Here is an 18,181-nt window from a genome sequence, read left to right on the forward strand (position 1 = left end):
GCAGTCAATTTTATGAATCATTAGATCAATTATGTAAAATTCAATAGGTATGAAAAGCAATTAATTCATCAATAAACAAATAAATTCTTAAAAAAATCCTTGATAAGATCTTAAAACAAATTTCAAATATTTTAATGGACAACTCATTTTTTTGATGCAATCTTTATAATTATGATTTTTTTTTAAGTGCACGATTATTATTTTTGCATCTTGTATATATTTATTTATACATTTACTTATATATATATACATATATATATATATATATATATATATATATATATATATATATATATATATATATATATATATATATATATATATATATATGTATATATATATATATATATATATATATATATATATATATATATATATATATATATATATATATATATATATATATATATATATATATATATATATAAGTGAGATTAGTATTGCGGTGTAAAATACAAAAACTCTTGTTCGTATGACAGTGCTCAATATTATCAAATAATAGAGCAATTTATTTTTAAGGTTTTTTGTTTGTATTCACGGCTGATGATTGCCTTCAGGCATGAAAACTTTAAGTCCCGCTATTTAGTTGTTTTTATTCATTTAATTACATAAAGTATATATATATATATATATATATATATATATATATATATATATATATATATATATATATATAATATATATATATATATATATATATGATTTTAGTGTAGACATCGCGTATAAGAGTGTATGTTATATTAATAAGAAAACATCAAACAATACGAATTCTCTTAATACAAATAATAATTTATTTTGAGTAATTTTCACTGGGTTATGGATACCAGCATCATCAGCTCGTAAAATATTACAAAATTTTTGAACGTTAAAAAACAGTTTAATAAAAAAATTTTTTAACTGACGTCAGCAGTTGAATGGCTTCTTTTTTCGTTACGCAAGAATATAAAAAATGGAGTCCAAAATAATATAAACATGTAAAAACGTAATTTGACTTTTTTATAATGTATTTGATTTAATTTTTTGAGAAACCCAATTTTTCAATTTTAAATTTGATTTTTTATTTATTTATTTTATGTATGATGTTTCAAGTTTCAATAAAAAAAAATTCAATATTTTTTTGAAAATAAGTTGCAAATCAATATGTAATTTGAATTGTCTACTAATCAATATTTGATTTGAGTTGTTTGTAAATCAATATATGATTTGTGTTGTTTGCAAATCAATGTGTGATTTTAATTTTAACTCATACTTACCTTTGCTGTTATTTATTATTGTTATATCTAGGAAATTCAGAGTTTTGTTATGGTTTTCTGTCTCAATTGTGTATTGTATTGCAGGGTGTTGTTTATTTAAGATTATTTTGAATTTCTCTGCTTCTTGGATGCTTGAAAATCTAGCATGGCTATCATCGACGTATCTTAGATAAAATTTTAAGTCGAGAGGAGGATTTAATGTCTTTGCAATTTTGAAGGCATTTTCTTCGTGATGTTGCAGAAAAGATTCTGCCAATACAACCATGAATGAAAGACCAATAGGACCGGAATTCTCCAATTCATGGATCTTGTTGTTCCACAAAAAATAGCAACGATGTAAACAAAGCTCTATAAGTGATATCAGGCTGAAAAATATGGCTTCAACTTTTTCTTTCTCATTTAAAATTTGGAAAAGTTTGTTTATTATTAATAGTATATATAATTTATAATTTTTCAAAATTATATAAATAAATAGCATATAAGTAATAATAATATTTGTTTTAATGATAGTGTTTATATAATAAATCATAAGTGAGTTCAAAGTCTACAGAAAAGAAGCCATTACAAATATTCAAATAAAACCGCACTCGAATCACGACCCAAAAATTTTATGCACAATATTCAAAGGTTATGTTCACAGGGCATACTCCATATGCAGTGTTACACATTTAAAAAATGAGATAAACTTTCTTATTCAAGTTTTTAATGAAAATGGGTACACCGAAAGCCAACTAAAAAGTATTGCAAATCAAATTAGGAAAAAACGCTACGTAAAGAACAATAGAATTCAATCCGAGAACAATGCTTTCCCAACAGTATCATTACCGTGGATACCTTCACTATCACCAAAGTTAAGGAAAATATTTAGAAAAGTTGGCTATAGAGTAGTTTTGAAATCAAATCCTAATTTAAGAACAATATTAACATGTAAAAACAAATCTAGATTGCCCCTAAATAGCCAGCCTGGTACATATTTAGTTGAATGCAATTGCTCGAAAAAATATGTAGGAGAAACAAAATTACAAATTAAAACAAGAATTCAACAACACCAAAAAAGTTTAAATGATGGCAAACATCATCAGTCAGCAATTGCAACACATAGCAAGTTTTGCTCTGAAAAAATAAATTGGGAGAAAATTAAAACTCTTAAAGTTGAAACAAAAAAATTCGACTGTAAAGTACGAGAAGCACTCGAAATACAGAAGCACCAACGTTTCCCATCAAATGGTGGAATAAATCTTGATAATAGGCAATTTGTTAAAACTAAATTTTGAACTCCATTTTTTATATTCTTGCGTAACAAAAAAAAAAAAAAAAAAAGCCATTCAACTGCTGACGTCAGTTAAAAATTTTTTTATTAAACTGTTTTTTAACGTTCAAAAATTTTGTAATATTTTACGAGCTGATGATGCTGGTATCCATAACCCAGTGAAAATTTCTCAAAATAAATTATTATTTGTATTAAGAGAATTCGTATTGTTTGATGTTTTCTTATTAATTTATATATACATATATATATATATATATATATATATATATATATATATATATATATATATATAATATTAATATATATATATATATATATATATATATATATATGTATATTCATTTATTTTTTCAGGTATGCATGTATTATAAAAGTTTCTTTCAATTTATTTTTTATATCTGTAATTTAATTTTTACCAAAACAGTTTTCCTCTTCATCTGCAGAACCTTGACACTGAAAGTCTGAGTCTGAATAATTACACTGTCTTGTTCTACTCTTCAGTCCAGAAGAGACATTGCAGTTTGTCCAATTGCTCCATTCTGTCCAAAAAACTAAAAAAAAAATATAGTAAGGATAATAAAACTTTTAGAGACATGGCATGCTTCCAATGCAACTCAGCAAGTTATAAGAAAATTTTAATATTTCTCAGTAAAAATGATGTTGATAATTACATTTTACAAGGCTATAATCATGCATTATAAAAAAAACTTATTTCAAATATGTAAAATAAAATAATCTTTTGAACATAATTAAAAAAAAGTAAAACTGCCACTTTATGGCATGATAACATTATTTAAATTTATATTCAATATTACTAAAATTATTTTTATATAACTTAATGTTATAATGATAAGTCTGTTATATTTAGCTTTGAATAAAATTACTAACATAAACATTTTTATATTTTAGAGTTGCTGCCATAACATGTCTTTAGAGCATATTTAACATTCTCTATATACACAAATAAATATATATATATATATATATATATATATATATATATATATATATATATATATATATATATATATATATATATATATATATATATATATATATATATAAATAAATATATATATATATATACATATAATTTCTATATTTTTCTTTGCTTAAATTTTCATTTAAGTAAAAGTTCTTCATAATTGAAACTAAACAAATACAAAATACAAGTTCATTAATTTTTAATGCTCAAAAATTAACCAACTGGTATTCTTTTTAAAATAATAAATTTAGATAAAATCAATGCACTTTTTAAGTTTAATCTCACATATAACTAACGTTCAAATTACCTGCTAATGTTAATTTGTTTAAAATTATGCTTGTGCACACAGATTTTCATTTAATTAGAAAAAGAAGTTTGAAATTATCCAATCTAATGTTGAATTTTTTATATCAAAACAATTTTTGCAATATTAAAAAATTTAAAACAGAATACTTACTACTAAAAATAGTAAGTATCCTGTTATAATATAAATAATATATATATATATATATAAATATATATATATATAAAATATACTAGTTTATTTATAAAAATATTAATATATATATATATATATATATATATATATATATATATATATATATATATATATATATATATATATATATATATATATATATATATATACATATGTAAATTATGTTTGTGTATTCTACAAACAGAATGCTCAATGTTCTAAAAGAACAGAGCAATAATAAATTAGTAAAAACACTTATCTAATTTTTGATAACTTCAACACTGTGTTTCACCATCAGTAGGTTCATTAGGAAGAATGTCTAAACATAAAAAAAAAGTTTTCAAATTATAGAAAAATTATTTCACAGGAAGTTGGGAATTGTTATAAGTAATTATGTAATAACTGTAGTATTTTGCAAGCAGGAAGTTGCATCAACTACATTAGATAATTAAAAAATCATGAAAAGAATTCTTTAGAATTAGGATAAATTTGGACTGGTCACTTGTTTTTATAACTTTTTAAAAGAAACTTATTTTTATTTCTGCATTTAGAAATTAATTCTGATCTTTTATTCAGTAATTTTTTTGATCTAAATAAATAATTATTTCAAATTTTTCTTGTAAACATAGTATACATTTTTTGGAAATATTATTATAGGCAGGCGCAGTTTTTAGGATAGACCAGTTTAATTTAAAATTAACATTTTTTTCTTTTAGTTGCCAATTATATTTAGACAGCATAGTCTCTTTTGAGTATTTTTTATGTTTTATGCTATTTTTTATGTTTTATGTAAAAAAAATTAGAGCCTCAACTTGACATAGTCAGAAAAAATATTATAAAAATTTTCAAAAACATTGGCTTCCAAATTGAGATAAACATTAATTTAAAAATTATGAATTTTCTTGATGTCACATTTAACCTCTCGGAAAATTCTTATTGGCCTTATAAACAACCTAATGATGAATTATTGTATATAAATATAAATTCGAATCATCCCCCTCAAATCTTAAAACAAATTCCTATTTCAATTAACAATAGACTTAATCAAAACTCCTGTAATGAAAATATTCTTAACTCTTCCAAATGCGTGTATGAAGATGCTCTTAAAAAAAGCGGATTAAAAAATTTCGAGCTAAAATTTAAAACAAAAATTGCAAAAAAGCGAAATAGAAATAGAAATATAATTTGGTTCAACCCTCCGTACAGCAAAAATGTTTCCACAAACATTGGTAAAGTGTTTTTAAAATTAGTTGACAAACATTTCCCTCCCTCTTATAAATCGCACAAAATTTTTAACAGAAACACTATTAAAGTAAGCTATAGCTGTACGAAAAATATTGAAAGAATCATAAAAAGCCATATTTTTGTATTGATTAATAAAAATGAATTTCTCAAAGAAAAAAATACTGAAAATTGTAACTGCAAGCAAAATTTGACTGCCCAATATATTGGCTTAACCGAGGACAAATGGAAAAAACGTTATGCCAATCACTAGCAATCTTTTAAACATAAAAAAATACTCAAAAGAGACTATGCTGTCTAAATATACTTGGCAACTAAAAGAAAAAAATGTTAATTTTAAATTAAACTGGTCTATCCTAAAAACTGGTCTATCCTAAAAACAAGTGACCAGTCCAAATTTATCCTAATTCTAAAGAATTCTTTTCATGATTTTTTAATTATCTAATGTAGTTAATGCAACTTCCTGGTTGCAATATACAACAGTTATTACATAATTAATTATAACAATTCCCAACTTCCTGTGAAATAATTTTTTATAATTTGAAAACTTTTTTTTTTATGTTTAGACATTCTTCCTGATGAACCTACTGATGGTGAAACACAGTGTTGAAGTAATCAAAAATTAGATGAGTGTTTTTACTAATTTATATATATATATATATATATATATATATATATATATATATATATATATATATATATATATATATATATATATATATATATATGTATATATATATATATATATATATATTATATGTATATATATATATATATATATATATGTATATATTATATATATATATGTATATATATATATATATATATATATATATATATATATATATATATATATATATATGTATATATATATATATATATGTATATATATATATATGTATATATATATATATATGTATATATATATATATATATATATATATATATATATATATATATATATATATATATATATATATATATATATATATATATATATATGTATAACACCCTATAAATAAAATTTCGGACAAATTTTAATTGCATTTGTTATGTAACTTATTTAATGCACGCAAAAAACCTTTATACTTATTTGAAAGAGGATTTTATAATCTATTTAAATTTAATTTAATTAAGTAAAAAATATTATTTAAATATTGAAAATAAAATGGTTAAAGTAAAGGACCTTGAAAAAATTATGGAAATTTTTTTCCAAAAAATCGAGAAAAAGGTAAGGCGTTTGTTGCTAAGCAGTTTATGGAATGAGGTTTACCCAGATCAACTGCTTACAATAAAATCGTAAAATTGGAGAATGGATCTCTAAAAAGAAAAGTTGGAAGTGGTCGAATCGCTAAGGTAGCTACTAACGAAAATATTCCAAAAATTGCTGCATTTTTTGAAAATAAGTTAGGGTGCACCCAAAAGAAAGTAGCTCAAGTTTTTAACTGTAGTCAAACTTGAATTTCCCAAGTATTAAAAACAATGACTAACATTCGAACTTTCAAAAAAACAAATCGTCCAGATTGTAGCCATCAGCAGAAGAAAGCTATGCGTCTTGAATGTTGTGAATTGTACGAAAATTATAAAAACTTGAATTTTGTTATGGATGATTTACCTTAAACAATAGCACATTAGCTGGTAATGATAGGTTTTATGCCGCTGATCCTTCTCAATGTTCTGACCAAGTAAGATACAATTTGCGTAAAAAGTACGAGGACAAGCTCTTAGTTTCTTGTTGCATCAGTCCCCGTGGAATAAGCCCTCTTTATATTTATCACAGTAAGCAGGCTATCAACCAGTACACTTATTAAGAGATACTAGAAAAAACTTTACTTCCTCTAGTATCAGAATGTTATAAAAAAGACAATGAGTTTATCTTCTGGCCTGATCTAGCTCAATTGCATTACGCAAAGTTGGTCATTGACTTTTTAAAATTGAAAAAAATCAAAGTTGTACCCAAAGATATAAACCCAGCTAACGTTCCAGAAGCAAGACTAATTGAAAACTTTTGGGGTGGTTTAAAACGGCTAGGGTACGAGAATAATTGGAGAGCTGAGAATTTGGAAGAGCTTGAAGCAAGAATTAGATAATCTTATTCAAAAATGAATAAAGAAATTTTCCTTACTTGAATAAAACATCTTTCAAAAAAGCTTTATAATATTGCTAAATATAGTATTTGAAATAATTATTTTAATATATTTATAAACTATTAACAGTTAACATATTAACAGTTGAAATATTAAATAATAAAACTTATTAGTTCTTAAAATATTAATTTTTAAATTTTGTCCAAAATTTTCTTTATGAGGTGTTAGACACAGTAATTGCAAAAATTCCAAAAGATAATTTTGCTGGTAATGCTTCTCTGACTGCCACAGCCTGTGATATATCACCAAATGTTTTACAGAAGATAACAAATGCAATTCTATATCAATCAGGCGTTGTCCTTAAAGAAAGCAGTCAGTCCTTAAAAGCAGTCAGTCTAACGTGTATAGAAAAATGAAAAAAGAAAATGAAAACATACCAACTATTACAAAACAAGATCTTAAAGTAGCCATTAATGCATCTCCATATCCATGTATAATTAATTTTAATGGCAACCCATTGTTTGAATGGCTGTTTTAGTTAACATTATTTAATTAACATTAAACATAATAGAATGGCTGTTTTAGTTAACATTAATGGAGATTCTTGCCTACTTGGAGTGCCTCCACTGGTGTCATCCACCGGTGAAGATCAATTTTTTGGTATCATAGATTTAATTAAAGAATATCAACTTACATCAAAAACTAGGGGAATATGCTTCAATACAACATCATCCAATACTGGGACGAATAAAGGGTCCATTTCAAGAATATCTAAAAAACTGAATAAATACCTCCTCCAAATAGCCTGTAGACATCATGTGAACGAACTAAGAATGCTTCACTTTTGGAAATTAGTGACCAATTTTGGAACACTTTTGGAAATTAGTGACCAAAAAAAAACAAATAGACCTTATAATCATCTTTTCAAAAAATGAAGAAACCTTATTAAAGAACCTAATTTTAAATATAATCCAATACAACTCTTACAGTTTGATTGGAATAATGTTAAAAGCAATCTTTTAAAGAAGGCAGCTGAGAATTCATTAACATTTTGCAGAGTTTAGATTGGTAAACCAGGTTTTTTTTTTTTTTTTTTTTTAGATTATTCACCTCCCCAAGGCCCGAGGGGGGCCACTACAGTCGAGGAGGCTACACATTTTTTTGTGTTTTTTATTTTTTAGTTGTTATTCGTGGTGCAACCCTCTCTCAACTCTTTAACTCCGAAACACGAACCTTGCTGAGCAAGGCTGCTGCGCGGAGAAACTAAGTTGAGCGCGGTACTTCCAGGGACGTGGTGGGAGTCGAACTCCGAACCTCTCGCTTACAAAGCGAGCGCTCTTACCACTACACCACTACCGCATTAAAAGAGATGATAGAAGTGAGCTTGCAGAATTAGTTGTCACTTACTTATCCCCTGTTACATATAAAGTATGAAAAACAGGTGCTATTTATCATGCAAGATTTTTAGGAAAAGCAATTTATTATCTAAAGCTTCAGCTTCTTTCAAACCAACTTACATTTGTTCTAGAAAATGATTACCCAAAAACTGAAATTGGCTTATTACAGAATTTATAATTTGCTTTTATGCAAAATGGTATTTACAATTGGAGGATATCATTGAAGCTTCTTTTCTTGATACTACAGCCATACATCATATGCATCTGTACAAGAAGGTATGTTCAAACCCAACTGCTGTTGATGCTGTATTGGAATCTCAGTATAAACATTGTTAGTATTTGGACTCAACAATGATACCTCTAGCTTTGGTAGATGATGATTTCAAATTAGAAAATCGATTGTTAAAAAGGTTTTTGGAAATACTGAACAAAATGATTATTCTAAATGCGTGATTTGAACACCAACTAATGTTGGAACATTATCAATCAATGAAAAAGTACTGGAATGTCTGCCAGGTGAGGTTGATATTTATCTAAATGCTGATTAAATTGACACTGATGACCTTAATAAAAGAAATAACTTTCCTGTTGAATTTTTGAACAGCTTAACTCCTTCAGATATGCCACCTCATTGTTTAAAATCGAAAATTGGTTGTGTAATTATGCTACTTAGAAATTTAAGTCTTAAAGCTGTGTTATGCAATGGTACTCGAATTAAAGTTTGTGCTCTTAAAAAGAATTATATTGATGCAGAGGTTTTGACAGGTACTTTTGGTGGTAAACTGGTTTTTATTCTTTGAATTCAGTTAGCTCTATCAGATTCTAATTTACCTTTTGTTCTGAAACTTTGTCAGTTTCCTGTCAGATTGACTTATTCAACAATAATTAATAAAAGTCAAGGTAAAATATTTGTAAGAGTTGGGGTATATCTCAAAAAACCGTGTTTCTCTCATGGTCAACTATATGTTGCATGTTCAAGAACTAGAGCATTTAATAGTTTGTTTTTCAAAATCTTAAACATAAAACATAAACATCTCATTCAAGGTATGGTAGGAGAAAAGTGTTACACAAATAATGTTATATTTTCTAATGTTCTTAATTTATAGTCTTTAGATTTTTATTTTGAAAATTTACTGTTTGTAGGTTGTGAGCACATTTTGTTTGTATAACATTATTTAATATTTTAATTATTTTTTTCCATAGTTTTTGATAAATATATCTGTCACTTAATATTGTTATAAAATGTGTTTATATGTGTTATATAAAATCATATTTGCTTGTAGTTGTATATATGTTTAAATTATGTCATTTCCATGTTTTCAAAGGGTGTGACTTGGCATTATGTTGAGCAAGATTGATAACCTTGCCAGCCAAGCAGTGTGCTTATAGCAGAGGTGTAACTAAGCAGCATTTAGTGCCAGATGGTGTTACTACTTTAGAGCTAGGTTGTGTTGTCTAACTTTTTTTAATTATTATGGAAACACATAATAATGTCTGTTAATGTTTAGCTTAATGCGTATGAGAGAGTATGCAACCTTGATCTTTGAATGTAGGGTGTTTTAATCTCCTAAGTTTAAAGTGATTGAATAACTAATATTGAATATAAAAACAAGTATGCTTTATTAAGGTCTAGTAAAAAGGTAAATATAGTTAACTCTTAATTGGCTTTTTAATTTCGCCTTTTATATTTTAATTTGGTTTATTATAGGATATCACTGGATCTTAGGATTTTAGGATCAAGGGTGCAAATATGCTATGTCATATTGTTAGGTGTTATTGTTGTAATATTATTGTTGTGATGTTTTGTGTTGATAGACAGCTTGGCTTACTTTCCTGTTGGTGTCTATTGTTAAAAATGAATAATAGGTAGTTTCATTATTGGAACTTACTGCTATTATTTATTTACTAAAAGCCAAGACAACATTTTACTAAAAATGCAATTAATATCTTAATTTGATTTTTTTTTTTTCAGTATTGTTAATCCTATTTTACTTTTGAAACAGATTTGATTTTTTATCTTTAATGTTTATAATTTGGCTCCTCGAAGCATTTTATATTTTGCTTTTTAATTAAAATATTTTAAATCTATCATGATGTCTTTTAAAATTTACTAAAAGCCAACATGAAATAACGTCATTAAACAACACCGACAAGAACTGCTGCATCAAAACAGCAACCAAGGTATGACAATAGGTTACCGAAAGCAGGTAAATTGTTTTCCTGTTATTTTTTTTTTCTTTTTCTTTATATCTACTTATCTGTTACAATTTTTATTTGAGGTTTGTCATATGACGCATTAATGCAATTTAAAAGATCAAAGTTTACATATTTTCTTAAAGTTGTTATGCACATGTTTGATTGTAAATTAACCTTTTTTTGTTTGAAACGTATTTGTATTTAATTGCTTAGTTATTTTTAATAAATATAGCTGTGTGCATTTAACGTTAAGAAAATTTTCTTTTTTAAAGAAAAATGAATCAAGGGGATACCAAAAAATTAATAACTCCTATATATTATAAGTTAAAAAAAAAGTTAAAAAGAAAAAGAATAAAAATATTTAAATAAAAGAAAACAAAAGAAAAAAAAAACTTATAAATTGTATAAAAATAATTAAACTATATTAGTAAAATAAAGTATATTCTTTGTTATAATGTGTTAACGTTTGTAGTTATTATTCCTTTTTTGTCTGTTTCTCTTTATTTTTTTTTGCGTTCTGTTGTGTCGTAATGTAATTTTTTTTTTTAGTTTGCGTATATATATCGTATATATTATACGAAACAATACTTATTTTAATACTTTTTTTATCATGTGATATGTTTTTAATTTTCTTTTTTTCTCTCTATCTCACACTCTCTTTCATTTCAATATTGTTTATTCATTATAAACACTTTATACTTGTGTTGGTTTTTTTGTAATGTGTTTTCGTTTGTAGCGTTTTTTTGTATCTGATGATGAGGTTTTATAAAGGTCACTATTGCTTGATTTAAATTGCTATTATTATAATTGTCTTTGTTATTTTTATTATTATTATCATTTTCTATTGTATTATTGTTATTGTTATGTAAACTCTATCATTGTTATTATATATTGTGTTATTACATATTATTATCACATATTATTTTAACTTTATTATTAAAATTATTAGGTGTATTTTATAATTTCATCGTTTTTTTTTGTTTTTTTTCTTCTAATTATGTTAGTTTATGTTTTGTATTATTTAATAATATTGTTGTTGTTGATTTTAGTTTTTGTTTATTTTATTTAGGTGTCACTCCTTTGACTAGTTTTTAACTATGAGTGACACCTAACCTAATTTGTAAAAGTATAATTAAATTTGTAATTTTTAAAATTTGGTAATAAAATAGTTTGTTTTAAAATAATTGCTGTATTTAACTGAGAACATTTTTTCTTTGAAATGCAATTAGTCACTAAGTTTTTTCCGTAAATGTAATAAATTAATGAATGAATTATAGGTAAACTTAAAGTTTTCTATAATAGGATTTTTTTGAATATATGTATAGTAAAATCTTGTTTTATGTAACATTAGTAATATTTTTAGTAGTGTTTCTTAAATCAATTGCCTTCTTAGTACTAAGTATCAAGTTTAAATTTAAAGTTTTTTAGGCAGCAGAATAATTGCTGCCTCGGCCAAGCACCTAGCTGAATATTCAGTATTCAGCAAAATCACTATTTTTGACATTTCTAAAACAAATGGGAAGAATTAAACATGCATTTGAATATATAAATGAAAGTGTTATTAGCTAATAAAAAAAATCATTAGTTCGTCCCTATCTTAAGTATGAAGCCGTTATTTGGAACCCCAATTGAAAAAGAGAAACTAAAAGACTTGAAAATGTTCAAAATAGGTTAAACAAAATATAATGTCTAGTTAGTTATGATCATGAAGAAAGAAAGTTAAAGCTAAAATAACCCTTATTAAAAACAGAAGAAGATTAAACCAAATGATCAAGTTAATAAATTGAATTAATGAAATTAATTTGCAGTTGATTAATTTAATACTAATAGTCGGGCAAGAGGTCATAAATTAAACATTGATGTAGATTAAACAATAATACACAATAATTGCAAGTTTAACACATTCAAAACCAATTTTTCTCTCTATTAGAGTTGTAAATGACTGCAATGTATTAACACAAGAAATTATTAGGCCAAAAAATGTAAGTCAATTTAAAAACCATATTGATAAACACTCAATATTTTAAACTTCTAATCTCAGAATTTATATACATATATATATATATATATATATATATATATATATATATATATATATATATATATATATATATATATATATATATATATATATATATATATATATATATATATATATACATATATACATATATACATATATATATATATACATATATATATATATATATATATATATATATATATATATACATATATATATATATATATATATATATATATATATATATATATATATACATATATATATATAAATATATAAATATATATATATATATATATATATATATATATATATATATACATATATATATAAATATATATATATATATATATATGTATATATATATATATATATATTATATATATATATATATATATATATATATATATATATATATATATATATATATATATATATATATATTATTAATTGAATGAAAACCTGTTTGCGTGAGCGTTATATTAAAAAAATTAGCACTTACAGGTAATTTGAACAAAAAAGAATACGAGTTAATTAATTTTCAAGCATTAAGTTATTTTTGTGTGTTTAGTTTCAATCATAAAGAAATATTAGACAGATAAAAATTTAAACAAAGAAAAAAATGAATATTTTATATATACATATATATATATGTATATATATATATATATATATATATATATATATATATATATATATATATATATATATATATATTTATATATATATATTTATATATATATATTTATATATATTTTAATATATGTATATATCTATATATATATATTTATATATATATTTATTTATATATATTTGAATACATATATATATATTTATATGTATATTTATTTATATATATTTAAATATATATATATATTTATATATATATATATTTATATATATATATATATTCATTTATATATATATATATATATATATATATATATATATATATATATAAATATATATATAAATATATATATGTATATATATATATATATAAATATATATTTATATATATACAAATCAACATATATATATATATATATATATATATATATATATATATATATATATATATATATATATATATATGTTTTCCAATAAAAGAATATTTTATATTTTTCAAATAATGAGGGATATTTTTTTTTGGTAGGGGGTGAGGGGTCACATTACTGTATATAAAATACAAACTTTACAAAACTATAAATTTCTATAATAAATCCCATAGTTTTTTCAAATTTTTGTTGGACATTTTCTCTTGTCTCTTTTCCTTGCTCTTAGTGTCTACTGCTGAATGCCTTCCACTAAGTAACCACGAATCAACATACTTTGAAGGACTGAAACTAGTTAGCGTTGGTCCCACTAATTTAATGAATAACAAAGTTGAAACTGTTTTTGCCATTAATGAAGCCCTTGTTGGTGTGATGATCAGATTCATCAGTGAAATTCCTCGTTCTCATTCACTTGAGGAAGTGGTGATAGTATGTAGAGCGTGTACCAAATGAACTAAATTTTCAGGATTTGTTTTTACTGCCAGGTATTCACGGAATCCACGAATCATTTCTCTTTTATTTAACTGTAGTCTTAGTGACAGATTTCTGATTTCAGTTTCTCCAAATTTCAACTGAGTGTTAATGTTTTTAGGCCAATGAGTTTGGTCTAATTCAACATGTCAGCAAGCAACCATTTCTCAATTGACACGTTTAGTTTAATGTAAAAGGCATTTGGATCAATAGTTGAATCATTTTTGGAATTTTTTTTGTGTAGTAAAACTCCATGAAATCAAAGATTCTGTGCTCAAAGTAAAGCAAATTTGTAATAGGGACCACCATTATTTCTTCTTCTTTTGAATACTTGAAAAAGAGCTTTAATTTTTTGATTTGCTTTGTATAGATCAATATTGTGCTCTTGTAGGTGAGCATCACACATTTATTCTAGATCCATTAAAACTCTGTAGATGTTATCTTTTTTTTAAACCTGCATTAGTGGATTTTTCATTTTTGGCCCTTGTAGGATCAACTATCGCTTCCTCGAAATGTTTCACCAGCACTTCATAATTTTCCCATACTGCAAAAACTGAACGGAATCTAGATGACATCTAATGTGTATTTAAAATTCCACCAATTTTCAACAGCTGAATATAAAGTAATTCTGCGCATGAACGTAACTTTCTACTATTGTTTGGGGAAGCATCATACACGATGTAAAGCTTATCTAGAAATGATTTGAACCTGCTAATACTTGAGATCTCCCTAATAGTATTGCCTACTAATAATTCCAGTCTATGAAAAGAAAATTTTTCAGTGATTGATTTTGAAAACGCCACTTTTGCATCCTAACATCAATGCTGCCCCATCATATGCTAAAGAAACTAAATAATTTTTCAAATATTTATCTTTTATCCCATTAGAATAAAAACATTCAAGTAAAGCATCAAATAGTCCTTTAGCTGTAACACTTTCAAGCTCCACTAAATCCAAAAATAAATTGATTGGTTAAATCATTGTGCTGCCTTTTACACAGTACCAAATGTACACTATCAGTGTTGATTTTTGGCTTATAGTGGTTGACTCATCAATTATTATCGAAATCTTACTTTTTGACTTTATGAATTCTGCAACAATTTTTTTCCTCATTTCGTTACCTATATGATAGGCAATATTAAGGCATGCGTTTGTAGAATGAAGAATACGAACCCTTTCAACTCTATTAATTTCTTGAAGATCAATTTCCATTTCAAAGTTATTAAAAGACTGGTTTCCTTTTGCAACTTTATATGCAGTTTGAAAAATGTTTGCTGTTACAATATTCTCACGCATTAAAGATTTGAAAATATTTTTTGACAGAGTCTATTTTTTAGCTTCTTCTACCATCTTTAATGCAGCTTGATGTCCAGCAGATTCTTTGTGATCAAATATTTACTTACGCAACAAACTTAACTGTTGCTTTCTATCTTCACCATAATAAGAAGCTTTATAAATGAACTATTCTTTAGATAGTTTCACTCCCATCTTGGCTTCTACGCCAAGTGTTTTCACTTTATGGCAGGTTGTACAACCAAGCTTTTTTTGTCAAAAACAAAACCACTAGTTTTTTTTTTGCCATGATCACCCACTAATTGAATAAGAAAAAAGTTCAGTTTTTACTTTTTTGCTATACATTATAGTTTTTGAGTTTACCGCGGAAAACGAAAATGTCCACAGACAGATAGACAGACAGATAACCTCCATGTTTTTATTATAACTGTATATATATATATATAAATATATGTATGTATATATATATATATATATATATATATATATATATATATATATATATATATATATGTGTGTATGTTTTTAGTATTCTTTTACATTCCTTCGTATTCTTTTAGTACTTTTAAGTATTATTTTGTTTTAAGTTAAAGTGTAAATATATATACATACAGACTGCAAAATTTAGGTTGGCATTCAGCAATGCCGACCCAAAAGTGAACCTTGGATTACTTTATGACTGCAAATTTACAATTAAATTATTATCAAAACTTTACAATCGCCAACTTAAATCTAATAAAGCATTGGCATGCAAAAATAAATATAATTAAAAAATATGTAATATTCGTTCATTGTATATTTTTTCTCAAAATTATTCAAGCATGGCTTGGTTATTTTTAAAAATTTAAAAAGTACAAAAAAATTTAAAAAACAGACGTTTGAAAAGTAGTTTTAGTAAAAATTACTTATTGAATATCTGTTGATCTTATGCATTTTTACTCTAAATTTTAGCCCAATTATTGTTTACTTAAGTTTTAAATTATAATATTAATTTATTTTATTAGATGAAAGTGTTCATTTACATGTTTAGGGTTTTTTAAATAGTATTTGAGATAAGAATATCTATTAAGTTTAGTCTTGTTATAGATAAACTGATATATACTGTAAACTGTTATCAACTCTCTACTTAGAGATTCTAAATAATTTTCCATAAGCAAAATATTTGAGTATTGCGCATAAACTGAATTTGTATTTCTAAACAAAGTTATTTTTATGTTTAATCTAAAAACCTAGCTAAAAGAACTTTGCTTAAGGTTACGCTCTTATAAAGCGATGCCTTTGTAATTGTTACCCATTTTGTAACAGAAAGTAAAATATTCATAAAAGTTTTTTGCCAACCTGACATCAGCTATGTATGGCTCTCTTGTGCTGACCTAAAATCCTTTAAATTTTGCAGGTAAATAGTTTTTGCTATCTGTAAATATATTTTTTACCCAAACAATCGTCCATTTCTTCTGCCAAACCTTGACATTGAAATTTTGAGTCTGAAACATTACAATGTCTTGTTCTGCTGATAAATCCAGAAGAGATATTGCAACTTGTCCAGTTGCTCCATTGTGTCCAAAAAGCTAAAATAAAAATAAAAACTTCAGAGACATGGCATGCTTTTAATGCAACTTAGAAAGCTATTAAAAAAGCACAGTACAATTCTTGGTAAAATTGGTGCTGATTATTGCATTTAAAAAGGCAACAATCATGCATTATAAAAAATTTATTTTTAACATGTAAAATACAATAATCTCTTAAAGAAAATTTAGTTTTAAAACTGATACTCTGCTTTAAATGTATTTTTATTATAACTATAAACCATTATAAATATTTTTATTGAAAAATCTGTTGAATTTAATTTTAAATAAAATTACTAACAAAAGCAACTTCTTGTTTCGTTGTTGTTGCCAAAACATGTCTCATTAGTATTTGAAACATTACACATCCTTGATCTGGTCATCAATCCTAATTCATCACAAAATGACCAATAGCTCCATTGTTCCCAAAAAGCTAAAGAAAAAAAATTACTTAAACTAAACTAAACTAAATAATAACGATTGAGCACTTTTTCAAACTTTTTGTTTAGTATATATAGGCCTAGTACAGTAGACATGCTGGCTCCAAAAAACAATAGGAGTTCAAAAACTAATGAAAATAAATAATCTTCTTCAGCAAGTAAAGAAAAAACTTCAGAAAAAAAGTTAAACTAATGCAAAAGAATTTTAATTAATGAAAAAATAATGAACAATTGTTTAACAGTAAGATAACATAAGGGAAAATTGCTCTTGTTTCATGTTACTTTGTTTTAAACTACAACTTTCCTGCATTCGTAATCTGCATTAAAAAAACAAAATTTGTATAACTTTAGAAAATTAATAACTGTAACAAAATGCTTTTATTAACAAAAAACACAAATTATATTTAAATCTATTTTTTTTCTTTT

At 24.5% G+C, this 18,181-nt stretch overlaps 1 protein-coding gene across 3 annotated transcripts in view; it reads right to left on the reverse strand.

The window, feature by feature from the left end:
* The window catches only part of LOC136080674 (A disintegrin and metalloproteinase with thrombospondin motifs adt-1-like), a 157,492-nt gene that overhangs the window by 36,151 nt on the left and 103,160 nt on the right, over positions 1–18,181 (reverse strand). For all 3 annotated transcript variants that reach the window (XR_010638590.1, XM_065797621.1, XM_065797620.1), the window contains exons 10-12: positions 17,617–17,748; positions 17,184–17,318; positions 2,940–3,074 (exon numbers count right to left, since the gene is read on the reverse strand). Coding sequence is in view for 2 of the 3 variants with exons in the window: in XM_065797621.1 (XP_065653693.1) it covers positions 2,940–3,074; positions 17,184–17,318; positions 17,617–17,748 (402 nt within the window). In the remaining variant the exon portion in view is untranslated. The remainder of the gene's footprint in view (positions 1–2,939; positions 3,075–17,183; positions 17,319–17,616; positions 17,749–18,181) is intronic.

Source organism: Hydra vulgaris, chromosome 05 (genome assembly GCF_038396675.1).
Source record: "Hydra vulgaris chromosome 05, alternate assembly HydraT2T_AEP".
Lineage (NCBI taxonomy): Eukaryota > Metazoa > Cnidaria > Hydrozoa > Anthoathecata > Hydridae > Hydra > Hydra vulgaris.